Source organism: Mus musculus, chromosome 2, assembly GCF_000001635.26.
Source record: "Mus musculus strain C57BL/6J chromosome 2, GRCm38.p6 C57BL/6J".
NCBI lineage: Eukaryota > Metazoa > Chordata > Mammalia > Rodentia > Muridae > Mus > Mus musculus.
This window is the reverse complement of record NC_000068.7, coordinates 76,964,634-76,983,227: the sequence shown is the minus strand read 5'-3', so window position 1 is coordinate 76,983,227 and position 18,594 is coordinate 76,964,634. Positions and strand designations below refer to the sequence as shown.

The following is an 18,594-nucleotide window of genomic DNA, read 5'->3' as shown; positions in this document are numbered from 1 at the left end:
AATACTACTGGCAGGCAAAAATGAACTCTAACCAGAGCAGACATTGTCCCACACAGACTATACCGAAGCCTTAAGCAGACTTTGCCTTTGGGTGTTATTTCCTGCAAGGCTGGGGTACACATAACTCACTGACATTGGCATAGCTATTCTATAGAACAAACAGGACAAATGGATTCTCTTCAAATGCTACGTTTATCGAAACTGAGTCTTCAGAGAAGATGAAACCTATGTGTGATATAAATTACTTCATCAGCTGTCATGATTGACAGGCCCATTTGGTTGGGTTTAGAGGGTAGGGAACAGAAGTGGAGCCTGACTCACAGGGCACGGGGCTCAAGTTCAGGATTGTTTTAGATCTACAAATGTCCACAAGTTTTATCCTTTGTCACATTCTGGCCTCCGTTCCACCTGGGTAGAGTTTTCACGTTTGCAGCAACCACTCTTGTCTCTGAGTCCCAGTGAGGTCGATTTTAAAATACAATTCTATTTCCTCGGTAAAGCCTCTTCTGAAAGGCTAAATTTAGCACTGCCAATCAGAGGAACAGGTGGTCTGTGATACTCCCAAATAGGTCCTCTCCCATCATGCCTTCCTAACAGAGCCAATCACAGAGCCGGGCTGTAAGGATGTTGGGCTGTCAGCAGATCTGGGGAATATAAGGGCCGGCCAGCCCCTGGCTCTGGAGCAGTCGCGCATTCCCACCTCGCCTCGGGTGTAGGGATTGCATAGGAAACAAAACCACACAGTCAAGACTGTGTGGTTTTGTTTGGAGGGTTAGAGGCTCACCGATTCATGTCGGAGATGGTTGGAAAAACCAACTCTACGTAGGACGTCGTTTCAGAAGCAAACTTGGGCTTGGTCCCACCCTTTTTGGGCACTCCTGAGAAATCAGGTGAGTGAGAACCAGCTTGTTTGATCCCTGGAGCTCTTTCTGATTGGTTACTATTGGATGCTCTGAACAATGAATGCCTTCTGTTAAAGGTTTCATCTTGCTGACCTACAGTGTGAATCTGTGTTTTAAATTTGGTTTTGAAATGTACATTTTCCAGAGAGAAAGAAAGGGAAAGAAAAGAAAAGAAGAAAAGAAAAAAGAAAAGAATCAAGTGCTGAAGCGATAGTCAACCATTCTGATTTTTAAAATGTATGGGATGTCCTAGAACCAGGAGTCTGAAATGGGGACATGAATGTTTGCTTCCTTAGTAAACGTGTCTGCTGAGAATGTACAAGGTTATGTGACCCGTTGATAAAGCAAGGCAGACCAAGAATAGCTCAGAGAAAACCCATGTGGCATCAGCTGCACCCAATGACTTTTTAAGGGAATCCACTGCTGAGGTATCTGTTGCGGACGGTGGCAGAACACTTGTCTGCTGTCAGTCAAGCTGGACGGTTTATTTTGGGAGTGTGACATTTCAGATGCATGCCTTCAGCCTTAGGCCTCTGAGAAACAAGTGCTCACAGAAACAAATTTAGTCTTCCTAGACAATAAGAATATCAAACCCAGCTAGGCCACTTAATTCTCAACATTTTATAAGTTTGAATGAAGCTATAGAATTGCTTTCTAGAAGATTCCAGATCTCATTATGCATTTTAATTTAACCCACAATCCAATTATATGGTGTGAGATAATGTTAATGCTAAAAAGGGTAAGAAATAAAGGATTCTTAATTTCTAAATACACTTTGATTCCCTATCTTCCTGGGATTAGATTACAAATTGTAAATGCCCATTATTAGATAAATACTTAATTATACATGGTTTATCTAAGGAGATAGCTAATTTTTTTTGAAGATACACTGGCTTACAGACAGGAAAAATTAGGCATAAAATGTGTTCATCTGAAAGATAATGTGAAAGAAGCAAGAGTTTCTGAGAAATGTTTCCTGAAAACTTTTGGATAACATCTGGATTTTTATGGGGTATGAATTTTGTCTCAAAAAAAATTGAGTTATAGGACTAAGAAGAGTATTGCACTGTAACATTTAGTGAACAAAGAATGTTGTGAAAGATAAAAATGAGGCAATTGACAATTCAGAGCCTGCCCTTTAATGTCAGAACACTGGTTTGCTTCAAGGTGACTACTTAGTTATTTATGCATAAGAATTTTCTTACATAATCTCCAAAAATGGTAGATGAAATACTTTCTTTCACTTACAAAGGGAATTAACTGCAAATTTCACTCTTTTTTTTTTTTTTTGGTTATTGTTGAATATTTCACATAATAAAGCACAGATCTTTTTATTCCCCTGAATAATTCCCACAGCCTTCTGTGATTCAGTCCACACACAGCTCCATCCATGTGAAGAAATCAAGGCAGCATTTTTCTTTCAGACCTATAATAAATTTCGGCCCATTACATATTCTTCGTGAATATTACTTCAGCAGCATTAATTGTGCCATTGCATACAATACACAGGAATGTTAGGATGTGGGAAGCTCCTTATGCTGTCGGAAAGAGGGGGAAAAGCTTGCTTGATGATGAGAAAACATTTGCCAACCCTTTTCAAGTCGGCGAACCGCTTGCAAAGTTCAGGTTTTTCATTTGGGCGGTGATTTTAAGTGAGGGGACAGAGCCTTAAGCAAGGTCACCTTATGAAAAGCTGACACTGTGAGTGAGAACTGCTGGAGAGGGAACTGTTGTTTATGTCACTGTCTCTTCCATGCTGTGTTGATATAAAGGTTCATTTGTCACATCATGTCTCTGAAATCCATTGGCTGCTCCTATGTTGTAGCTTGGTTTTCCCTTTCAGTCTGGCCCAACGTGAATATTCCTTGTTGGTACAACTGAATATTCCCACTTTGACCACTAGGGGGCATTCCTTGCTCTGCTTGGCCAACTCCCCCACCTACCCCCGCCCATTTCCCTTAAATTAGCTCAAAGGTCAACTGCATAAGCACCAGGAGAAGGCTTCCTACGTGGCTCTAGGGCTACATACTAGACTAATCCGTTTGGAGAAATACATGTCTGTCTCCACCAAGAAGACGCTGAGGGGCCCTGAGCGTCAATATTCTTACTGGTTTTCCTTTTTCTTTCCAGAGTGCCTGAAAAGATGACTACTCAAGCACCGATGTTTACGCAGCCGTTACAAAGCGTTGTGGTACTGGAGGGTAGTACCGCAACCTTTGAGGCTCACGTTAGTGGTAAGCTCACATGCAGGCTTTCTCTTCTGTTCCACCTGCCTCCTCCAATACAGAAACCTTATTTTTTTGTCTTGAAACCAAGTTTAAACACTGCTTCTACTATGTAAAATTGGCACAGCACTGTGGAAAGGTCATTTTAAGGGCACACTGTTCACAGGATGCTGACAATATAATGACTTAAAAATATTTTGAAAATGTTTTATTCATATTTATAATTCTACAAAGCAAAAATAATTAGCATCAGGTTAAAATTTGCTGTCAGAATCCAGCGACTAAGAAGGATCAAATTTGGTCATTCTATATTTGGGTTCAGGGGTAGAACTAGTCTGACAGACTGGAACCCTAGTGCTGTGGGATTCAGTGACAGCTTCTTGTAATCTGTGCACCTCAATTTTTTTATATATGTAAAATATGTATTTTATATATCATATATTATTACATATACTAATATATAAATTAACATTACATAATTTAATATATTAATATACTGTATTAAATTTACACTATATTATAGATACATGTAAATATATCATCCCAACTTTCCATAGACACAGACACAGTAACTACTCATTATAGTTATTTTATTGGTTTTTTTAACCTTTTGTTTTAAATTAAGTATTTCCTCATTTACATTTCCAATGCTATCCCAAAAGTCCCCCATACCCTCCCCCCCACTCCCCTACCCACCCACTCCCACTTTTTGGCCCTGGCATTTCCCCTGTACTGGGGCATATAAAATTTGCGTGTCCAATGGGCCTCTCTTTCCAGTAATGGCCGACTAGGCCATCTTTTGATACATATGCAGCTAGAGTCAAGAGCTCAGGGGTACTGGTTAGTTCATAATGTTGTTCCACCTATAGGGTTGCAGATCCCTTTAGCTCCTTGGGTACTTTCTCTAGCTCCTCCATTGGGGGCCCTGTGATCCATCCAATAGCTAACTGTGAGCATCCACTTCTGTGTTTGCTAGGCCCTGGCATAGTCCCACAAGAGAGAGCTCTATCTGGGTCCTTTCAGCAAAATCTTGCTAGTGTATGCAATGGTGTCAGTGTTTGGAGGCTGATTATAGGATGTATCCCCAGATATGGCGGTCTCTGGATGGTCCATCCTTTCGTCACAGCTCCAAACTTTGTCTCTGTAACTCCTTCCATGGGTGTTTTGTTCCCAATTCTAAGAAGGGACAATTTTTTAACCTTTATTAAATTATTCTATTGTATTAAAGAATTCCCTTTTGTAATGAATGGTAACACATCATACCATTTCTCCTTTTAGTCTTTATATTCAAAGGGTACAAATATTTTTCCCTATTTATTTAAAAAGAATTTCATCCATTTCTTTTTTTCTTCATCCCTTGGTTTAGGGGTGAGTCTAGACCTTGCATGATGTATAACAAGGAAGCCTTGCCTATAAACTATACTGTAAATAATTTCAATTTGATTCAGTCAGTCGTCTTCTATAATACCATACTGGTCATGTAAGTTTATATGGATTAACTGATAGCCATGATTAGCTCATGATTCAATGTATCACTGCAGTGAACACATTTTCTCTCTCTTTTTAAATGTGTGCTTGTAATAAAGATATTAACTAAAGTTTTCTTTCCATTTCCTTTCTCTGTATTATGTGTGAATCTTACATGCTGCATAACACTTTGCACGAACATCATGACGTCACTCATCACTCACTTGCTATTGATGGAAGTCAGTTCCATTTTCCTCTTGCATGATGAACTCTGACTCCCAAATGATTAACTTATTTTTCTTCAAATCCTCTGTAACTTCTAAACGGAGCAGAACACACATGGTGTCTGCGGGGATTTTCACCTTTGTGTTAGTCGTGAGCTATCATATTCACAGCCTTGATTCCTTCTAATTCTGTGCCTTCAAGTTCTTAGAAATACGTCACAGATGACATTTGACACTCTCAAATTAGTCTAATAAACTTCACTCTCCCATAACGGGAGGTCAACTTATATAAGGACAACACAGAAACATGCTAATATCATCACCTCCTGTCTCAAGGACAGCAGTCACAAGCATTTATGTCAGATGCAAAGTAAACCTTCCCTGAAGTCGCCTTCCCGATTCTGAACACATTTAGATTTTAATAAAACATGAAACCACTGATACGGTTCTTAGCAGTGGGTGAAGAGAACCTGGCTTTCCTCTCCCTGCTCTGACTTTACGCCTTGTTCTGAATGGCTGGGTTTGGCTCTGGAGTTAGCATGAGGAACAGCCTGTCCCTGTGAGGGAAATTGTGCTGCAGTGACATTTGCAGGGACATGCTGGACAGTGTCCCTGAAACAGCAGAGGAGGGGCTCAAGCGTGCCCTCCTGAGGCAGAGCTGTAAGATGGCCTTGCTGCCTCTTGCCTTCAGAGATGACAACTGTCACTATCTCCTTCAAAGTTTCTGCAGCTCTCCACGTTTAGGGCTCCCTCTCATTATTTTAATGATGTCTACTAAACTAAATCAGATAGAGCACTGACCAGAGGGTAGAAGATGACAGTTCTACCCAAAGTTGTACCACTGATAGCCAAGAGACCTTGGAAATATGATGACACTCCAATGCACCTCAAACTTCCAATCTATAAAACGAAGGGGCACAAATGGCCCCTGTGTAAACTGCCACAAATGCCTCACAGTTTTACATGTCTATCACATGACTGTCATGGTGTCACTATCACTATATGGGGCTCCACTATGGCTAGTTGCCAGACTGGTGCAAGGGTTTGACGAGAGAGAACAGAGGACTGGACCATGCCCACTCCAACATAAAGATGACTTTGCTTGCCTTGCAGGTTCCCCAGTTCCTGAGGTGAGCTGGTTTCGGGATGGCCAGGTGATTTCAACTTCCACTCTGCCCGGCGTGCAGATCTCCTTTAGCGATGGCCGCGCTAGATTGATGATCCCCGCCGTGACTAAAGCCAACAGTGGACGATACTCCCTGAGAGCCACCAATGGATCTGGACAAGCGACTAGTACTGCTGAGCTTCTTGTGACAGGTTAGTTGTTGGGGACTAGCCTATCAGCTGGGCCAGAGGGACAGAAGTCCAGATAGAGCTGTACGCACGCACAAGGGAGGCAGCTCCTAAGCTGATGAAGGAGCCATAGGATGAACGATTACCATTGTGTGGGTTGTACAATTCCATCCTGATCACCATTGTGTGGGTTGTACAATTCCATCCTCTTTGAAGATGAAGCATAAACCATCTCAGAAGCAGGGTCTCTGTACATATCACATACTCAAAGCATCTTGAATAAATGCTAAAAATCATGTTCCTCTAGTGGTAAAGTTTTTAGGCCTTACCATAAAGTTATCAAGAAATAGAGAGTATTCTGGAACTCACTGGGAATTTCCACCTTAATGAGCATTGCCATAATTCTGATATAAGCAGGTCATAAGGTAGGAATTGAAAATACTGCATAGTAAACATACTCAGAAAAGGCCAAATGCTTTCATTCAAGTATACAACCCCACTTTCCCGTAAAGCCATTTACAATCGCCTCAGTGGGTTTTGCCTACCCTTCAGTATTTACTGTGATGAGCAAACACGAAGAAAAAGTTATTCTGCCTATTGCACAGCAACGTCTTGTCTGAACTCTATCATGTCACCTATTTGTTCCTGGTGTCTAATTCCATGGTCATAGATGACCTCAACAGAAAGCACACCAGGTCACTTAGGGAAGAGCTTTATGTGCCTGAAAATTCAGAAGTGGAAGAGGCACAGTACCTTAGAAACACATTGGTTCACCACCATGCTCCATCAGGGGCGCTGGAAGCACACATGGGCTTATCCTTCCCTGGGGGGTACTGGCAGTTAATGGTAGCTGGAGGGAAGGTATCACTATTTCCAGCAGTGGAGCTACTGATCAGAATCAACATATATCCTTCCACCCATGCCTGGACAGCAACCCCAGTTAAACTCAGTGTGTCACACTCAAACAGAAGACAGAAAAGTAGGAGGAGCTTCTTTAGAAGAAGGCTACCAATGGAAGAGGGGGCAGGAGGCGAGGAGGGAATAGGAGATAAAAAAAAAAAAACTACATTTGTTGTAAAATGTACGAAGTTGCTAAACAATTTTAAAAAATTATAGAGGAAAATTTTCTCTTAATATAAAAGAAGACTTTGACCAAAAAGCCTTCTTTCTTTCTGTAGCAAAATTAACACAAATGCCTACCACTGTTGGGTGGAGTTAACATTTTAAATGCAAGTAAATATTTTGGTCATTTTAATATCAATCTAGTTGGAGGATTTTTTAAAAAAATGATTAAAGTTGAATGATTCAGTAAGTTCTCGGATGCACTCACCTTACCAGCCACGGGAATTCAGTTCAGTGTGACTTTAACTAGCTTGCAAAAAACTACCTTCATGTCTTAGCGAAAGGCAAGAGTCAGGGATTGGAAGTGCCAGAAAGACCTGGAGTAGTACGCAGCATCTAGACTTTTGGGTAAAACATGAAGGGCTAGGGAGATAGCTGGACAGTTAAGAAGCTGACTCTTCTTACAGAGGACCAGGGTGTGGTTTCCAGTACCCATGTGGTTGTCTGTAGCTCTAGTTCTAGGGTCTTCTGGCTTCTATTGACAGACACTTGCACACATACAGCAGACACAAGCTCATTCACATGTGCGTGTGCGCACACAGACACACACACACACAATTAAAAAATAACTGTAGTAGCCTAGAAATGCTAGAAAGAGCGAAGCAATTGAAATTGAATTGTGAGTAGGGGAGCCTTCTGCTCCTGCTGCCTTCTAACTGACTTCTGCCAAGTGGGAGAGCTGGGATTCAAGGGCAGTCAACGATGCTGGCTCATTGAGTCAGTCCCTGCTTTAAGACTCAGAGCTGTTGGGAGTACCCAGACTCCTGGGCCTGATTTTCTTCTCTGCCCCTGGCAGCCGAGACAGCACCACCCAACTTCAGTCAGCGGCTGCAGAGCATGACTGTGAGACAAGGAAGCCAAGTGAGACTCCAAGTGAGAGTGACTGGAATCCCTACACCTGTGGTGAAGTTCTACCGGGATGGAGCCGAAATCCAGAGCTCCCTTGATTTCCAAATTTCTCAAGAAGGAGACCTCTACAGCTTACTGATTGCCGAAGCATACCCTGAAGACTCCGGGACCTATTCTGTAAATGCCACCAACAGCGTTGGAAGAGCTACTTCCACTGCAGAATTGGTGGTTCAAGGTATGTGGTGGAGGCAAGGAGGAGGGGGACCTAGGGTGGGAACATGCAGGGTTGAGGTTCTACCTGGCTCCCCATATGGCAGTCCTGGGGGTGCTCGCCTGAGCTAAGGTCAAAGCTGCCTTTCTCACCCCAGTGGAAGGTCTATGGCAGAGGCTTCTAAGAGTTCAATGTTGAAGCTTGCTACAGTTTACCGAATGATAACCAGAACATGGGTCAATTAAATAATGTACATCTGCATGTTATTGGCAAACAATGGGATATTTAAATAAGTAATCCAAAGAAATTCCTTTCTAACACACATCTTCTATTTTTCAATCTAACTTATATTCACACAAAAGCCACAACTTGCTACATTTTGCCTACTGTTACACACAGGAAATTACTTTCCAGTCCCATCTAATGGATTTTCTTTTTAAAAAAGAAAAAAAAATCATGGTTTTCCCTCCTAAAACGCTCATCTTTCCACTTCTGCAGGTGAAGAAGTAGTACCTGCTAAAAAGACAAAGACGATCGTGTCGACTGCTCAGATTTCAGAAACAAGACAAACCCGGATTGAAAAAGTAATTTTCCTATAAAAGAGCCCCCAGCCTTCCCCATTCTTGCTTCCCTGGCACTTCCCACTCACCACGGCTTCTGCTTTCATGTCTTTTCAGAAGATTGAAGCCCACTTTGATGCCAGATCAATCGCAACAGTTGAGATGGTCATAGATGGTGCCACTGGACAGCTGCCACATAAAACACCTCCCAGGATACCTCCTAAGCCCAAGTCCAGGTCTCCGACACCACCTTCCATTGCTGCCAAAGCACAGCTGGCCAGACAACAGTCCCCATCACCAATAAGACACTCTCCCTCCCCAGTCAGACACGTGCGGGCACCAACCCCATCTCCAGTCAGGTAAGCCTTCTCTCGGGAGACTGTGTTGTTTATGCATTTTTACGATGAAATGTTAAGCAATCAGAAGGGCAGCATGTGAAAAAAGAGACCAAGAAATCCCTGAATGTGAGCTTTACAGTCCTCACCTTCTGTGGAAGCTTAAAATACACTCTGGTTCTGAATTCGTATTTGCAGTCCATTCAGCAAATGCATGTTTGGAGCCAGATGTGACAAGGGGGGCTAGGGTAAGAATTGTGCAGACTTTGGAGTTAAATCTCCCTGAAGTCTAATATCCAGACTACTTGCTTCTAGTTTGACCTGCGGCACTCATTTTAATAATATAACAATCACTATGATACATGGTCTATAGCCTCTGTGTTAAGCTCCCATGTGTTTGTTATTTCATTAAATATTCTCGACCCCTGAAAAAAAAAGTCATTCCACAATATTCTTGGCAAGAAACCAGAGCTAAAGGAGGTAGGGGGCTTTCCCATGGTCTTAGTGTGTCCTCCATAAAATAAAAGGAATGCCAGCCAGACTGACTTGAAGTGTTTTGGAAGGAATCAATGAGCTCTCATCAGTTGAAGCTATCCCTAGGAAATAGGAAATCATTATCCAAGATGCTCGTACTCTCAAATAGTAAGAAAACATTCTAAATATTTTCCACATGTTTATGTTATTTTATCTAAAAATGTGAAGTGGATTTCTCCTCTTAGCTAAAATGTAGGTATTTTCTGAGGTGAGCCTATATCATCAGTGCTCAGAAATTATACAATCAAATAGGAATTACCCATGGCAACTGAAACTTTGAGATTTAGTCTATAATGAGGCTTTTAATATAATGAGCTAAAAAAACTCTACGAAATCTGAGCACACCCCCCCATGCACAATGTATTTTAATCAACTCAAATGAATTAAGATGATATAGATCAAGTCCTCTTGCTATGAAAACTAAAGTGCCATAATGAGATAGTTGGCCTAAAAAAAAAAAATCCAAATTCACTGTAAAGTCACTGTAATCAAAATGATATGATGGGTCTAAGGTATAGCCTAGTGGAATATTGCTCACCTGGGTATGTGAGGATCCGTATTGATGCCCAACTGTGTAAAATGGAGAGCAGCAGACCAGCACATTAAGGACACAGATAGACTAGAGAGCACAGGAGTAGATTTCAGTGTATAGGGGATTTGTTTTTTAATCAAGGGGAAGGGTATTTTACTTCACAAATAAGACTGGCCTAATTAGGTGTCTGTAAGGAAGAAGGCAAAGCCAGGCTCAGCCTCACGATTTACAGAGTAAGTGGTATCTTGATTAAGGTTAAAAAACTAAAGGGAGGCCAGCAAGATGTTTTGGTGGGCAGTGGCGCTCACCACCAAGCTGCGGTCAATCCTTGGCACCTCACTGGTGGACAGAAAGAACTGACTCCCTAACCTCTACATACCTGCGCGCGCGCGCACACACACACACACACACACACACACACTCACGGAGACACACACAGACACACGTGCACACAAATAAATGAATTAAGCACTTGCTAAAAACGAAAAAGTTAGAGGAAATGTTTATAGGGGAGAGCTTTTAAAAATAGGCTTGCAGATCCCCAACGAAAATTCAGACACCTCTATGGCAAAAAGCAAGGTCATTGTCTGACTGAATAGTACATTTATGTGAGGGAGAAAAAAAAAAGCCATGCTCCTTTCTGAAGACGAGTCATTGTTGCTGCCTTCTCACAGAGAACATCAACTAGCTACAATGTGAACAATGCCAGACCAGAAACAGGCTGCAGGCTGGCCAGGCTGCAGGGTTAACTGAACAAGACCTTGTAAGCCATCTACACACAGGCAGTACTGGAGGGCGACATAGGAGGGACTTGTAACAAAGAACAGAAAATAGGGACAATGCCGACTACCAGATGTATTTAGGAGTCCACCAACTAATTTCTGATGGAACAAAGAATCATGCAGTACAAATTTTAAAATGTGGGGAATGATGTGAATGCTCAAAAACGTACCATAACATGCTAAGTGTCTTCTAATTTTTTGTTTTGGTCACTTAAAAATAATTGAAGATAATTTGGCCAGAACTAACACAAAATCTTAACCAAAGCTCAGTTTTAAAAAGATACCTATCATTTTTTTTTAATGTGTTTACTTTCGGGCTGTGTACTGGTTTGTATACCATGAAATCACTCACAACACAGGCCAAATGTAATCGCTGGGAGGTAACAGCTTTCTTGTATCTCATACTCAATGCGAGGGTCATTTAGAATTACAGACATTTCCTGACCGCCAAGGAGCACAGTAGACATCTTAGCCTTCTGGGAGTCTATTAGTAGGGATTCGGTGACTTAGTCTGCAAATTTTGCTTTAAAATAATTACAAAATATAAATGCCAGCTTGTGAAGAAAATAATGGTTTTCCCGGATCGACTCCTTCCTAAAATGTTCCACGGCTTAATTTTGATTCTTGTTGTAGATAAAGCAAGCATATTTCACTGGACGAGGCGCATTGTCGCTAGCTGTGACCGAGTGATTATTTTTTTTTATTGTAAGTGCAAAAATAAGCACTTTCTGGTAATGGCTCAAATTACATTGATTTTCACAGTTATGGGCTTACCTGAAGCCCGCTGTTAATCACTCACATAATGCTAATCATGTCGCAAGCTCTTTCTTAATTAAACCCACTTAGTAAGGAACAGCAAGAACAAAGCAAGTCCAAACTAGGAAGCTCTGCCTCTCTGCCTTTCTTCCATTGACGTGGACTCCACACCATTCTAACCTGGTCTTTGTTTTATTTCCAAGACAATTTCTTTTTACGGTAGAGCCATATTTGTTAGCCCACCCTTCAGCTTTGATTACAATTTCTTTCCTAAAATGTAAATTGGGTTTTTTTCCCCACACGGCCTTTCACAAGAAAATGATTAAATGTTTCTTGATGAAATAGGCTGATGTAATATTCTGCAAAATTATTCTGTATTTTAAAGAAGATATTACTGGACCTTCAGCTTAATTGGGAGAATTGTTTTATTTATGATTGATGTAAACTAAATACCCTAAGCAAGTGCCGGAATACACTGATAAACATGGCCCCGTGTGAAGAATTTGTAAAGCAACACTGCCACCAAGAGGTAAAATAGGGAAAAACAAATTAATTGAAAATTAATCTTGAAAAACCTATTATGTTCAGATAGCTGATCTGTACTTAGTATGATTGCTAACGATAACAATCTAGCTTTTGGGCTACCATTGTCAGCGTTCAGTGCCCACAGCCTTTGATAGCTCCTATTTGCATTTTGCATACACACACACACAAGGCAACCAGTGAAAACTATTTTGGAAGAAGATACTTTATCAATGTAATGAAAAGGCTTCAGAGTAGCTGATTTGCCAGATAGTCCTAATATTATGTAAAGGACGTTCCCAGTGCAATAAGGGGACGGTGAGGTTAGAAATAAACTCAGAGGAATTAAAAAGAGTTAACCACAAGCACTTTGGGCTAGAACAGCAGTCCCCTGCTGCAGAGCTCAGCCAGTTCCCAAAACAATTCTGCAAAGCTCAGCAAGAAAGCTTCCACCTGACCTGGAAATTCACAAGATACAGAAGTGGTTTCGACTGTGGAGAGATAAGGGGAAAGGGGACAAGGGGGAGGGTGGGGAGGACAAAAGGAGGGGGACGTGTGGGTTATTTTTAGTCGAGAATGGCACAAGCATTCGGTTACTAAAACCATGTAACACCCACAAAATAGTCTCTCATGCCCAACTGAAGCTGGGAACACACTGTCCTTTCTGTGGCGATGTTTTAAGGGAGTTACTTTTACTGTCTCTCCTCCCCCCCACCATGCCTGAAAATGAGATGGGGCACACAGATCTTTAGCTTACTTAGAATTAAGTAAATGTGGGGCTTATTGATATTTAAAACAAATTGGCTTCAGGTTCGTGATGTACCCTCGAGATAGGTTATGGAAACTCACATTTTAACGCCGCACCTTAAAGTGCTGCCAAATTTCCATTCCACCATCTAATCCGCACCACACCTGCTGGGGTGCCTTGCCCCACGCTCTGACCTCTGCCGCTGGGTTTCCAGGTCCGTGTCTCCAGCGGGGAGGATCTCCACTTCCCCGATCAGATCCGTGAAGTCGCCACTGCTCATTCGCAAGACTCAGACCACCACCATGGCCACAGGCCCCGAGGTGCCTCCCCCTTGGAAGCAAGAGGGCTACGTGGCCTCCTCGACTGAGGCTGAGATGAGAGAGACGACAATGACAAGCTCTACCCAGATCAGAAGAGAAGAGAGGTGGGAAGGGAGATACGGGGTCCAGGAGCAAGTGACCATCAGTGGAGCCGCGGCTGCTGCGGCCAGTGCGTCGGTCAGCTCGTCATTCACGGCAGGAGCCATCACCACTGGGACTAAGGAGGTACCGTCAGAACCCTTTCCTTTCTCCATTTCATCTTCTGGTTCCTCTGATCCAGTTTCAGGCATGGACTGCACAGGTTAGAGAGGAAATGCATAGGAGCCTAAAACTACAATCAATATGGTTGTCCTTTATCAAAGCATCTTTTTTGAGTCAAAGACTAATCTGTGAGGCTGGCATAATGTATGAATTTTAATGGTGCTGGCCTTGTCTTTCTGGGCAATGATAGGTAAATTACATATGCATATATTTTGCTCTTCCTGGTCATTAAGGGTTTGTAACTTTTCTACCATGGGTGTTGTTTTAGAAAGCATTGTACTTGTTGATACAGGTGAAACAAGAGACAGACAAGAGTGCAGCTGTTGCGACTGTCGTTGCTGCTGTTGATATGGCCAGAGTGAGAGAACCAGCCATCAGTGCTGTAGAGCAAACTGCTCAGAGGACAACCACGACTGCTGTGCATATACAACCTGCTCAAGAACAGGTAAGCACAAAGCCACCAGGGGGTGCTAGAACGGCCCCGGCTCAACTCTGCTCTTAGTAATTGGACATACAAATCCCCTGCTGAACCACACAGTGCTGAAGGCAGTGGCCCAGGCTTTAAAAGCTTCCCGAGGAAGCTAGAAATATCAAATGTGTTTAAGCTGTAAATATCACAGGAGCAGACCGGGTCAGAAGAAATACCTGGGCTGTGTGAGGCGAGCAAAAGTTAACTACTGTTTTCAAGGCATCCAGGGACTGTGGGAGCCTGGCAGACATGAAACAAAAGGCAGGTCAAATCTGAGTGCAGATTTCCATAGCTAGTTGTGGAAGCTACATTTTCAAGGGTTGGCATTAGATTTCTCTAAGTTCCCGGAAGGACCACGGCTTTTACTTTCCTCAAAACAAATGTGACATTTTGATTCTCGGCTGCAAAGCAATATAAATGCAAGGCCACCTCATGTGTAAACAGGCTCTGTTAGTCTAAAAGCTCTCTCACTCTCCTCCCTGTCCTGTGGGTTGATTGTTACCGCTTGGTCCTGATGTAGCAGCGTACACTTCCAAGTGGTGTGGACTGAAATGGCTCCTTTCTTTTGTCAATGAAAATCAGGCGAGAAAAGAGGCGGAGAAGACCGCAGTAACCAAGGTTGTAGTTGCTGCCGATAAAGCCAAGGAACAGGAACTAAAATCACGAACCAGAGAAGTGATGGTGACAACGCAAGAGCAGACTCACATATCTCATGAGCAGGTGGGGTGAACTTTGATTTGCAAATGTGCCAACACCTAAGATGACCTTTTACTGTGAAGCAGGTTAATTCTAGGGCCACGTGTCTAGTTTCACACAAATAGCATCCTCCTCTCATGTATGTCTATTCCTGAGCACTTGACACCAGTGCCCCTTAGAGTCACTAAGTATTCCTACTGGAAATAAAATGAGGATTCATCTCATCTAACATATATATATAGTGTAAATCATTTACACTGATTATAGGTTAAATGTGTGGCTATGGATAGGGAACAGGCAGAGTGAGAACGGAAAGATGATGCAGGTGTTGTGGATGAAACAGGCAAGAATGTAAGGGAAAACAGAATATGCTACATTAAAAGCTTGGTGCCGCTTCCTGACCCCTTGGACATTAGCACATGGGTTTCATATAGGATGTATGACATACATACCTACATGTAGTAGGTTGAATAGTGAGAGGTTGGACTAAAAAGCACTTGTGGACAGATGGGAGAAGGCCTGTTGGTAGAACTGTTGGTCAGGGGAGACAGTTGATTATAGGATAATTTGAGAAAATTAATTTTCAAGTCCCTTTCTGCCCTGTGGTCCTGAGGTTCAGTGATAAGATACCCAAGGATGGGAAGGACTTACTCTTTAGACATCAAATGGAAGTGAAACATCCTTCCATGGCTCAGGATTGGAGCAATACATTGACCAAGATAGTAACCAAAATTGTGTCTCCATTTTAGACAAGCCTTGATATTCAAAACCATTATTGTATGTTTAAAAAAAAAAAAGACAAAATAGAGTAGGAAGGCAGACTGTAAATTATGCTTGGATTTTCACATTAAAGTAAGGAGCCAGGCAAAATTACTCCTTGAGACTTCCGTAGTAATATTCTGAGGTGTAAGATTACTTTTGGCTGATAGAATTAGCACCTAATTAAATTACCATATGACCACCTATAGAAGGCACAAATCTTGCTAAGGTAGGTAGCCACTGTCTGTAAAACAAGCAGTCCTGAGTCCGACATTCCATTTCCCCTAAAGAGACTAATGCATGGTTCAGAGAGCAAACAAATGTGCTCGTATTAATTAAGATGTGAAGATTTAATTAACGATATCAGAAAGGGAGGTTCACTCTCTCGATTTCCTACTTTGTTGGATCTGATGCTGGGTTAGCCCCATTGTAGATTTGGAAACAATAAGGTCCTGTTTTTATTCATTGATTGCAGATAAGAAAAGAAACTGAAAAAGCATTTGTACCAAAGGTAGTGATCTCCGCAACCAAAGCCAAAGAGCAAGAAACTAGAATCACGGGAGAAATTACTACAAAACAAGAGCAAAAGCGAATAACTCAAGAAACAGTAAGTCTGGCTTTGATCCTTACAAATGGCTCATTTCCAGTCATCAGCTGTGTGTACATTATACCCAGAGCTTCAGACCAGACTCTCTTTCGTGTCTCTTCCTCCTACTGTTGACCAGTGTCCAGGGTTAGAACTCTTTTGTGTTCACTGTTCTGTGTCCACGTGAGCAGTGCACGTAAACTGTGCTCGAACAGTTTTGGAGGTTATCCTAGAACTTCAGATCAGACATAAACAGAAGGTGCACCGCACTTCTGCCACTAGCCACTAGCACATCAGTTTTGCACATGTAACCTGAGTCCTCCGTCACTCAGATTGGGACATTTAGCCATTGTGCAGTTGTAAGACACATACCTATCTATGCTCACCTGCTGACACACATGCACACACCTTAGCCCCAAGCACTTTAACTAAGCAGCAGTTGCCCATTAGAGAAGACAGCACCCATAATTCCTGGGTGATAAACACTGAAGTAAACATATAGGATATAGGAAGACATAGCCTATGTATGATATATATGTATATAAACACATGTATATGCAATGAATGTGTGTATATATATATATATATATGAGATTGATGTCACTGAAGACTACTTTTCTTCCCTCTGTCACCAAGCTTGAAGGGACAGGAGCTTTTATTTTGAATTCTTTGACCCATGCTGTCCTCAGAGCTCCTGTCTGATCTAAGAGCTACTTTCTTTTGAGAACATTGTACTTATAAAAAGGCTAACCATAGTCATCTGCCCAGGTTTCCCTTACCTTGTCCTCAGGACAAAAGGGACTTCGTGTGGCCTGGGAGTCAGGCCAGGCAAGATTGGAGCATAGGAATCTTTGTGACCATTGCAACATAGCAGACTGATGAGTTCAGCCAACCTCAGTTTTCAGCCATTCAGCAACAACAGCCATAGCCCAAAGAGATCACCTTTTCAGTCCTGGCATAATTTATTAAGTTTGGCAGCAATGTTTATTGCTCAGAAAAGCAGCGGCAGGTGGTAAGCCCACACTTAGACCTCTGACACAGGGGGTGTGACATTTTCTACCTCATCACTGAGCCTTCCGCATTCTGAATATGGCCTGGCCGTCTTACTGTTCCTTATGGGACCTTTAAACTCAAACCTTCATTTTACTCCACAATGTCAGATAAGACAGGAAACTGAGGAAATTGCTGCATCCATGGTAGTGGTTGCCACCGCCAAGTCCACAAAACTAGAGGCAGCTGTGGGAGTTCAAGAAGAGACTGCCATACAACAGGATCAAATGCACCTCACTCATGAACAGGTGATGACTTCCTGCTGGTGTGAAAGTCACCCGTGCATCACGTCACCGTCACCTGCAGCCATCCACGTCATCACGGCTCTTAAGCATCTCTTCTCTCCACAGTCTCACGGCCCCTTACCACCCATCTGGCTTTCACTCTCATTCCTAACTCTCAGCTTTTCTTTGGATTGCTACTAATAGATCATAATTCAACTTAATGTCTTCCTGTGAAGGCAGACTCCAGAATTCAAGACAAAATTATGTAGTTTTAAGTGTCTATTAGAACGCTGCATAGGTTATAATGTAAAGTGTGTGACAGAAAGAGGGGATATGTATGTCTCCGTTGTTCTTTTCTAATCCCATTTTTCCTTATAGCTGTACCCATGTTGGTATTTTTGCCAGGAAATACTATGGATAGTCATGACAATCCAATGATGTTTAATGAAATATCTATGGATAATAGGAAAAACTCTGCCTCTTTTTTCCCAGTTAATTTGTTTTTTTTTTAATTAGAGACTCATGAGATTTATTGACATTTTCTTACCTTTCTCTTGAAATCATATAACTAGATGATGAAGGAAACTAGGAAAACAGTGGTACCCAAAGTCATAGTTGCCACGCCCAAGATTAAAGAGCAAGATTTAGTATCAAGAAGTAGAGAAGCCATCACTACCAAAAGAGATCAAGTTCAAATAACTCAGGAAAAGGTGAATTAACACATGTGAAAAGTTCATCTTTAAGCTAATGTCTAGTAAACCATTAACTATTACATAGTATGAATTATTAATCTGTTTTTCTGTTGAGGTTCATAACTAAATATAGTAAACACGTGATTGAGTGCCATGAGTGTCTCCCTCACCGCTTGGTTTTCACACACCCCCTATAACATTTGTAATTCATTTTGTTCAACACTATTATTTGCATGAAATTAGCATTTTAGTTTCATTTTTAAAAGCAATATAGGAGAGCATCTAGAGACTATTTTACAACTAACATTGCTACATTCTGTGACTCCCAGTCATTCTATACAAATACTGCTAAGCGAGTATTTAACCCTGGATGATTTTATTGTTGCATCCCACAAGCAGGGGAATGGAGTGTGTGTGTTTGTGGGGCTGGGTGGGCCATTACTCTGTATGTCAGAAGCCCATACAACTTAAACTT

The 18,594-nt window shown here is 41.9% G+C and overlaps 1 protein-coding gene across 4 annotated transcripts in view; it reads left to right on the top strand.

Annotated features, from left to right (window-relative positions):
* Positions 1-670: 670 nt before the first annotated feature.
* Ttn (titin) overlaps positions 671-18,594 on the top strand; it is a 278,578-nt gene continuing 260,654 nt past the window's right edge. For 2 of the 4 annotated variants that reach the window (XM_017317139.1, XM_011239438.1), the window contains exons 1-12: positions 671-890; positions 3,033-3,136; positions 5,932-6,135; positions 8,030-8,317; positions 8,792-8,877; positions 8,971-9,212; positions 13,277-13,607; positions 13,936-14,088; positions 14,695-14,832; positions 16,043-16,174; positions 17,314-17,451; positions 18,000-18,137. In XM_017317139.1, the coding sequence (XP_017172628.1) occupies positions 3,046-3,136; positions 5,932-6,135; positions 8,030-8,317; positions 8,792-8,877; positions 8,971-9,212; positions 13,277-13,607; positions 13,936-14,088; positions 14,695-14,832; positions 16,043-16,174; positions 17,314-17,451; positions 18,000-18,137 (1,941 nt within the window). In that variant the 5' untranslated portion in view covers positions 671-890; positions 3,033-3,045. The remainder of the gene's footprint in view (positions 891-3,032; positions 3,137-5,931; positions 6,136-8,029; positions 8,318-8,791; positions 8,878-8,970; positions 9,213-13,276; positions 13,608-13,935; positions 14,089-14,694; positions 14,833-16,042; positions 16,175-17,313; positions 17,452-17,999; positions 18,138-18,594) is intronic. The other 2 variants (NM_011652.3, NM_028004.2) reach the window with 2 other exon arrangements.